The 8875-nt window shown below is 50.6% G+C and overlaps 1 protein-coding gene across 1 annotated transcript; it reads left to right on the top strand.

Annotated features, from left to right (window-relative positions):
- Positions 1 to 283: 283 nt before the first annotated feature.
- Positions 284 to 6234, top strand: LOC103126708 (dehydrogenase/reductase SDR family member 2, mitochondrial-like; the record flags this gene model as incomplete). The annotated part of the gene is made up of 7 exons (XM_060184450.1): positions 284 to 610; positions 788 to 889; positions 1941 to 2011; positions 2982 to 3033; positions 4588 to 4722; positions 5010 to 5065; positions 6070 to 6234. Coding segments are annotated over 7 exons (855 nt in total), but the record flags the coding sequence as incomplete, so codon positions are not given.
- Between the last annotated feature and the right edge of the window lie 2641 nt (positions 6235 to 8875).

The raw sequence follows: 8875 nt of genomic DNA on the forward strand, positions 1-8875 counted from the left end.
AGAAACTTCCCTCCACTGTGATGAGGGTCATGCTCAGACCTGACAAAGCAGGTGCATTATCCAGGTGAGTTACATGGCCCGTTTCAGCCTGAAGCTCTGTACCGAAAAGGTCTTGTACAGGACAAGGGAAAGATTCCAGTCCCAAGGTGGGTGTGTTTCTGACTAACACCAGGGGAGAAGGTGCACTCTGAGAGTCTGCAGGTTTACCGCTGTTCTGATGGGATGTTAAGTCTGAAAACTTCCTTCTGCAAAACGAATGGCCATTTTCCCTTCTAGTGAGTAGGATGCACTTGGGAGAGCCAAGTGGGGCCGCTTTGGTAAGGAAGAGCCTGGCCTTTGGCTCACACTGCACAGTTCTCCCTATGAGAGGTTCTTAAAGCCACTGGAGGAGGGTGGGAGGACAGATGCCAACACTGATGCCTCTGCCCCCAGGATCGGCCTGGCCATCGCCCGGCGTCTGGCCCAGGACGGGGCACACGTGGTGGTCAGCAGCCGGAAGCAGCAGAACGTGGACAGGGCGGTGGCAGCCCTGCAGGGGGAGGGGCTGAGCGTGACGGGCACCGTGTGCCACGTGGGCAAGGCCGAGGACCGGGAGCGGCTGGTGGCCACGGTGAGCAGCTTGTGAGGGGCAGTGGGGACAGCAGGGACCTGCAGATTTAGTCCAGGATGGTCTCAGACAGGGAGGGCTGGGCCACTTTGCCCCATGCCCTCGGCCAGGGAGGGAGAGTGGTTCCTGGAGACTCTGCTCCACCCTTTCCCGCTGCCTCTTCTGTCCTTTCCTCTGCAGGCCCTGGAGCACTGTGGAGGTGTGGACTTCCTGGTGTGTGTGGCAGGCGTCAACCCCCTGGTGGGGAGCACTCTGGGGGCCAGTGAGCAGCTGTGGAACAAGGTGAGGCCAGGGACCGAGCTCACACACCTGCTACTCACCATCACACACACACACACACACACACACACACACACACACACACATACACACACACACACACTACCTAACTTCCTCATGCCTGGTAGTGCTGACTGGGGTGGCAAGTGCTGTGGGGGGCTGGGGCATCTGCCTACCAGTAGTTGCCCAGGCACCAGCCAGGTCAGCATCTCCAGATGTCAGCAGTCTCCTCTTTGCCAGCCACTGCATCTCTGTCCCAAGAGGCCCGAGCCGGTCTCCCAGCCTGTCCAAGGCAGAGGGTGCTGGGCTACATGGCCTGGGCTCACAGGCTCCTGCGTTTGTACACAGTCTCACAGGGCTGCCCCAGAGACCCTCACCTGTCCTCAGACATGGCTAGAAAAGGACTGTCACCCACATCACCCTTCCCAGTCAGCACACACTGCACGTGACAAGTTCCAGACTGGGTTTCCCCGCTTGTCCCATCCCACCTCTAAGTTGTGGGCCCCTCTCGCTGGCACAAACACGGCCCTTCCTTTGCTTGTCAGTAGAGATGGAGCCGTTGGGTAGTTACTGTGAATTCTTTTGTCCTCTTGACAATTGTCCTCCCTCTCCCCAGCAGTTCCCACCCCATCTCCCCTCCCTAGTGCTTCCATTTCTAGTAAAACAATTCTGGCTGTGTACACTTCCTGAGGTAGATGAGCTGTTCAGAGGGGGAAGCCCCTCCTCAGAGGTTCTCGAGTAAACAGTTGTGCTGGCTGTCTGCCCTCCTCCGTCTCCCAGCATCCTCTCTGCAGCAGTGCTAACAGGCAGAGGGCATCCTGGAGCTCACTGTGGGATGGTCTCCTAAGCCAGAGGTGATATCTAAAGGTGGTTCCCTAGGGTCTGGACACACTTGGAAGCCTGCACAAACTGGCATTTCCTTCCCTGGGAGTCACAGGGTCTATGGGGCTGGCCTCCTGCTCCAGTACAGGTTTCCAAACTCCCCGTGATAACGGGCACTACATGGACTGCCTCTCTCCTTCTCCCATGCCTGTTTGATTTGCTCTGATTGCAGATCCTGGATGTGAATGTAAAGTCCCCGGCCCTGTTGCTGAGCCGCCTGCTGCCCCACATGGAGAAGAGGGGGTGAGGGCATAAGAGGGGCTTGTGGGCACTGTGGTTTGCCTCTGTATTTGGTCTCTGCTACCCCTCAGAAAGCACCTGGAGTCCAGGGAGTGGAGGAGGAAAGAAGGGGCTGGGAGGTGTGTTCTTTGAGAAATGATTCCCATCAGCTGACCTTACTACTGTCCCCCAGGCTGTGACAATTGTATTGAAGACACCCTTGTTATGGGAAAGGGGGGTTGTCTAGAAGGTTCTCAGGGGGCCTTTCACTTTGACCTTTTTGATGTCTGAGAAGGCAGAGACTCTGTTCCTTTTGTGGTAGCTGCAGGGAAATCGGGGTCTACGGTGTAGTCACCTCGGGTCCCTAGCCCTGGCTTCCTACGGCTTTTCTTTGTAGGTCATCTAACCAGTTTCCCTTCTGGTCGGAGGCACCATGACATTTGCTCCTCCCTCCCTTCCTCTGCAGGACTTGCCTGTGTCCGGTGCTGCCCATGGGCAGGCCAGGTTGGGGCTGGATGGTGGTCTGTGCCACCCTGGGGTGACCATGGCACAAGCAGAACCTGCACGCTACTGTCCTGGGCCACTGCCTCTCTGCCTCAGGTCCTTGGCCCAGTGATAATTCCCTGACACTGTCACTGGGTGACACTGATTCGCCAGAGGCCTCAGCATCCACTCATTCAAGGGCCCAGCTCTCCTCTAGATCCAAAAAGTCTCTGGCCTTCTCCTCATAAATAGATTTATTTGTTAACATGACAGAGAGGAAGACAGGTGGGGGAGGTGAGGGAGAAAATAAAAAAGGAAAGAAACCAGAGTATCCCTGGAGTACATGTGATGCTGGGGACCGCATGCCCCAAGTTCAATGTTCTGTGTGACTAGAGCATTAAATGTAGGAGCATACTGCTCCTGAGAATTCTCAGGCTGAACTTCTGTGAGCAGGAGCGAACACTCTCCTGGCTCATTCAGTCTCTCAGCCTGCTCTGCCATTGTCCCACAGGGGGAGTGCCGTGGTGCTGGTCTCATCGATGGTGGCGTACATGCCAATACCTGTGAGTGTGGGAAATGCTGGGTGCGGCTGGGTGAGGGACGTGAGAGTCTGGTTGTAGAGCAGCTGTGGATGCCCGACCTGGAATTAAGATGTGTAGCACTGGGAGTTGGGTGGTAGCGCAATGGGTTAAGCGCAGGTGGCACAAAGCGCAAGGACCAGCGTAAAGATCCCAGTTCGAACCCCCCCCCCGGCTCCCCACCTGCAGGGGAGTCACTTCACAGGTGGTGAAGCAGGTCTGCAGGTGTCTATCTTTCTCTCCCCCTCTCTGTCTTCCCCTCCTCTCTCCTTTTCTCTCTGTCCTATCCAACAACGATGACATCAAGAACAACAATAATAACTATAACAATAAAGCAACCAGGGCAACAAAAGGGAATAAATAAATAAATATAAAAAAGATGTGTAGCACTGGGCGGTGGTGCACCTGGTTAAGCGTACATACTACTAGCCAGGACCTGTGCAAAAATCCAGGTTCAAGTGCCCGCACCCCACCTGCAGAGGGGATGATGCTTCATGAGCAGTGAAGCAGGTCTACAGGTGTCTCTTTCTCGCCTTCTCTACTCTCAATTTTTCTTTGTCCTATTGAATGGGGGGAAAAAAATAAAGAAAGAAAATGATTGCTGGGAGTGGTGGATTTGTAGTGCTGGTACCAAGCATCAACAATGATCCTGGAGGCAAAAAAAAAAAAAGTGTAGCAGTTGTGCAACAGCCAGTAACTGCAGGTCTGGCATTATTATCTTCTTCTTTCTTTCTTTCTTTATTTAGTCTCCAGGGTCATTGCTGGGGCTTGGTGCCTGCACCATGAATCCACTTCTCCTGGAGACTATTTTTTCCCTTTCGTTGTCCTTGTTGTTGCTGTCATTATTGTTGCTGTTATTGCCGTCATTGTTGTTAGACAGGACAGAGGAATTGAGAGAGGGGGAGAGAAAGATAGACACCTGTAGACTTGCTTCCCCACTTGTGAAGTGACTCCCCTGCAGGTGGGGAGCCAGGGACTCGAACCGGTATCCTTACACCTATCCTGGCACTTTGCGTCATGTGCACTTAACCCGCTGCGCTACCTCCAGGCCCCTTAATTATTATCTTCTCAATCTAACATCTGTGAGTCCCTATGATGTGCAGCTGTGTGCCCAGGCTGGCAGTCAATAGTGGGTCTGGGGTTAACCACTTCAATCTCCTGAGGTTTACAAACTTCATGAGTGGTGGAACAGGGCTGCAGGTATCTCTTTTTTTCCTCTCTCTCCCTCTGTATCTCTCCCTTTCCTCTCATTTTCTTTCTGTCCTTGCAAATAAAATTAAAAAAAATCGAACCTACTCTTCCCACAGTTGCTCTACCACCATCTATCTATCTATCTATCTATCTATCTATTACCTATTTATACATCTATCTATCTATCTATCTATCTGTCACCTGTCTATCCATCTATCTTTACCAGAGCACTGCTCAGCTCTGGCTCATGGTAATGTTGGAATGAACCTGGGGTCTGGGAGCCTCAGGCATGAGAGTCTTTTTTTCATAGCCATTATGCTATTCTACCTCCCCACGGTTGCTTTTCAGAAGCTGGGAGCCTACAACACCAGCAAGACAGCCTTGTTGGGCCTTTCTAAGTCTCTGGCTGTAGAGCTGGCACCTAAAGGCATCCGAGTGAACTGCCTTGTTCCAGGAATGATCAACACGGACTTCAGTAAAGTGGTGAGGGTCACTGCCCATACCCTGGCCCTTAAATCTCACGACCCCTCCTCTAGTCTTGGTAGGGCCTCTGTGCAGAGACATGGGATACAGGCCTAGCCCAGGGCTGCCACTCAGAGGCCTTGCCCAGCAAACTCTCCCTTTATTGCAGAATGGGATCTCCAATTTTTCCATTCTTCCTCTCCTGGGAAGTATCATTCTCCCATAGTGTAGCCATTGGTCTCCTGAAATGCTCTGACCCTGCCCCACCAACTATCCTGCCTAACCTTGACCTTGGACTCTTTCCTCAGAAGAAAGCAATACCAAACCTGCTCTCTAACTTCAATGAACTCCATGGACTGCAGCGGTAGGTGGGGTTTGGGGAGATACTTGTCTGTGCTGAATTTGAACAAATGTTTTGATTTCAAAAGTAACAAAAGTAGGGAGTCGGGCGGTAGCGCAGCAGGTTAAGCGCACGTGGCACCAAGGACCAGCATAGGGATCCCGGTTCAAGCCCCAGGCTCCCCACCTGCAAGGGAGTCGCTTCACAGGCGGTGAAGCAGGTCTGCAGGTATCTGTCTTTCTCTTCCCCTCTCTGTCTTCCCCTCCTCTCTCCATTTCTCTCTGTCCTATCCAACAATGACGACGTCAACAACAATAACAATAATTGCTACAGCAACAAAACAACAAGGGCAACAAAAGGGAATAAATATTTTTTAAAAAGTAACAAAAGTAGTAACACACATTATCATGTGTCAGGCCCCAGGTTCAAGCTTCCTGTCCCCACCTATGGGAGGAAGCTTCATGAGTGGTAGAGCTGTGCCACAGGTGTCTCTTCTCTCTGTTTCTTTCTCCCTCTCTCTCTCTCTCTCTGTCCTCTTCTTCACCAGAGCACTGCTCAACTCTAGCTTATGGTGGTGCTGGGGATAGAATCTGGGACTTTGAAGCCTCAGACATGAAAGTTTGTTTGCATAACCATTATGTTATTTCCCTGCCTCTCTGTCTCTCACTATATATATATATATATATATGGGAGACTGCTGGGAATGATGGAGTTATGCAGGTAGAGTCCTAGCAATAACTGTAGAGGCAAAAAAAAAAAAAAAAAAAAAACCGCTCTAGAAGTAGCAGAGTCCTGATGACCCAAGTTACTGGCTGGTCCCCTCAGTGAGGTGTAAGGGCAGGACAGTCCTGGGCTGGGAGCTGGAGGGTGGGAGTGGACCTGCTGAGCCCACCATCACCTTCCCTGGACACTGATTTGACTGATCTCGGTGATTTATTAGTTTCTGTGCATGTGTGTGTGTGTGTGTGGGGCAATGCTGAGGTCCGCACTGCAGGGGTGCCCTCTCAGCTCTGCTCTTGTCCTCGCAGGTTCGGGCAGCCTGAGGAATGTGCAGGAATCGTGTCCTTCCTCTGCTCCCCGGATGCCAGCTACATCACCGGCGAGAACATCGCGGTGGCCGGCTTCTCTCCTAAGTTGTGATGTGGGCGGGTTAAGAAAGTGGGACTGTGGCCCTTGGTGGAGGAGGGGCTTGGTGGTAGGGGATCTGAGTTTCTGTCTACGGCCATACTACCCTAAACACACCCCGATCTTGTCTGATCTCAGGAATCTGAGTTTCTAGGGTCTATGGCCATTTAGGGAAACTTGCTCAGGAAATGAGAAGACAGGCAAGATGGCTAGAGCTTTGATCAGAAATAAACATGTGTAGAGACTCCCAACTCGGACTCGCTCCTGGCTGGCCTGTGATATGTGTGCAGTTCCCTGGCCTTGAAAGCTTCAGCCCTGGGTTAGACCCTTCCCTTCTCACCATATTCCCTTTATCATTGCCCTGCATCCCTAAGACCTTTGCCTCTTTTACTTTATTTATTTATAACTAAAACTCTGCTCTGCTCTGGCTTAAGGTAGTGTGGGATTGAACCTCAGACCTTGGAGCTTCAGGCACGCAAGTATCTTTGTATAACCATTATGCTATCACTCTCTCTCTTCATATGTATACTTTTTTTTCCTGAAAAAGTTAGCCCTGAGTGTGAAGCACTGGTGACAACAGAGAGAGAGAGAGAGAGAGAGAGAGAGAGAGAGAGAGAGAAGAGAAAAAAACCTCATTCTATTCTCAAGGTTCTAAACACAGGTGTCTGTGCCTGAAGAACATGCTGCATGAAGCCTGTAATGTTTGCATACTTACTTCAGTGGGGCTGAAGGTCAGCTCTGAGGTCAGAGAAACATGGACACCCATTGTGTCCAGATTTGAGTTTTCACTGATAACCAGCATCCCCCCTCCAACACCCCCTCCCCATTTTAGTAGCTGCTAGAACCTTCTGGCTCCCAGACCTGGTCCCCACCCTTGCCATTGCCTCTCTTACCTATAAACTTGGCATCTTTGCCTTTAGCCTAAATATACACCCAACTCTTCCCTCCTGACTTTGTGAGGCAATGAGGGAGGCAGAATAATGTACACCTGACTCCAGGCAGCTACCTTCAGCTCACCCTGGCGACAGGAAGAAGGATCACCATGAGCCAGTTAATTGAAGGAGGCAGGTCGGCTCTCAGGAGAAAATCTCTGATTTTCTTCTCTTGCTGTGTTCTCCATCTTCTTGTCCTTTATGCGGCTTTGAGAACAGGGCAGAGATTCTCAGAAGCATGTCTGACTGAGCCCCAGCAGAAGGTTCTGTTTTCTTTTTCTGCTTAGCCGGGTTCATGCATATCAATGCTTATCGTGTGTGTGTGTGTGTGTGTGTGTGTGTGTGTGTGTGTGTGTGTGTGTGTGTGTGTGTGTGTGAAAACTTACTAAAGGTCAGAGGAAACAGTTATATATCCTACCAAGTTTCCTGAAGTCCCAGCTTCAACAGCTATTTGGTCTGAAATTCAGCAACCAGTGTCCCCTCTCACATCACCTCTGTAAGTCTCAGCCCCGCTCCCATGGACAGGCTGCTTTAAGGAAGAACTTACCCAGCCAAGTCACCAGCACACAGCAAGGAAGGAGGGCTTCTCTCACCCTGGCCATTTTGCATTCTGAACCTTCTGCCCTTCTAAATCGTCATCTGACTCAGAGGGCCTTCTTTCTGTCTTATTTTTGGAAACACTCGATAACTTGCAACACAGAGAAATGCAGGGTTTAATTGGGCTTTAAAATTTAAACACTTCTGGGCGAGACAGCTGAGCCTCTAATGAACAGGATCCCATCGCCATTCCTTCCTTTTAAGTCATATGTATATGTATACGTATACGTATATGTATATGTACGTATTTGGAGAGAGAGAGAGAATTTGAGAAGGGAGGGAGAGAGACACCTGCAGCCCTATTTCACCACTCATGAAGCTTCTCCCCCTGCAGGTGGGGACCAGGGGCTTGAACATGAGTCCTTGCGCACTGTAATGAGCGCACCTAGTCAGGAGCACCACTGCCTGGCCCCGCCATCCATTCATTTCGTTAGGTGCCCCGCGCTTTGCTGAGATGGCCAGCTGATTGCCCTGATCATTTACGCTGGAATGAATAATCCCCCATCTGCCCGCAAATGAAGTGCAGGCATTCGTGGTCTTTGCAGTTCCCCTAAAAGGATTCAATATCCTAGGCTCATACTATCAAACTGATAAAAAATAAAATAAATAAAAACAAAAAAAATTTAAATTTTCTCAAGGCCTTCAGACAATGATAAACATGACAGATGAAGTGACTTACAACAGAGGGTCCATGTGGTATGTGAGGGGGTGATGGGGACTGGGAAGAAAAATAAACCAGGAGAAGGAACATGGGAGAAGGTTCAGTTTTGCAAAGCGTGGCACTAATATAGATGACATTTGAGATAAATACTTGAGCGAGATTAAGGCTGCAGGAATCTGGGGAAAGAATATTCCAAAGAGTGAGAAGGACTAGAGCAACTGTGACAGCCATGGCAGAGCACCCTGGCCAGGGGAGGACTGCCAGAGAGCTCATGAGGTTGATGCGAAGTGAGTGCAGGAGACTGGCAGGACACAGCGATCGATCTACCAAGCAGCTTCCTTACTGGGGGCATTTCCCCTGTTGTCAATATGTTTAGTTTATAGCCAGTTCTTCACCCAGTGTTTCATAAATGATTTTTTTTATTGCCACCAGAGTTATCATTGGGGTTTAGTGGTGTCTGCATAACAAATCCACTGCTCCTGGCAGAAATTTCCCACCCCCCCTTTTTTCCCCCACTTT

Source organism: Erinaceus europaeus, unplaced genomic scaffold (assembly GCF_950295315.1).
Source record: "Erinaceus europaeus unplaced genomic scaffold, mEriEur2.1 scaffold_471, whole genome shotgun sequence".
NCBI lineage: Eukaryota > Metazoa > Chordata > Mammalia > Eulipotyphla > Erinaceidae > Erinaceus > Erinaceus europaeus.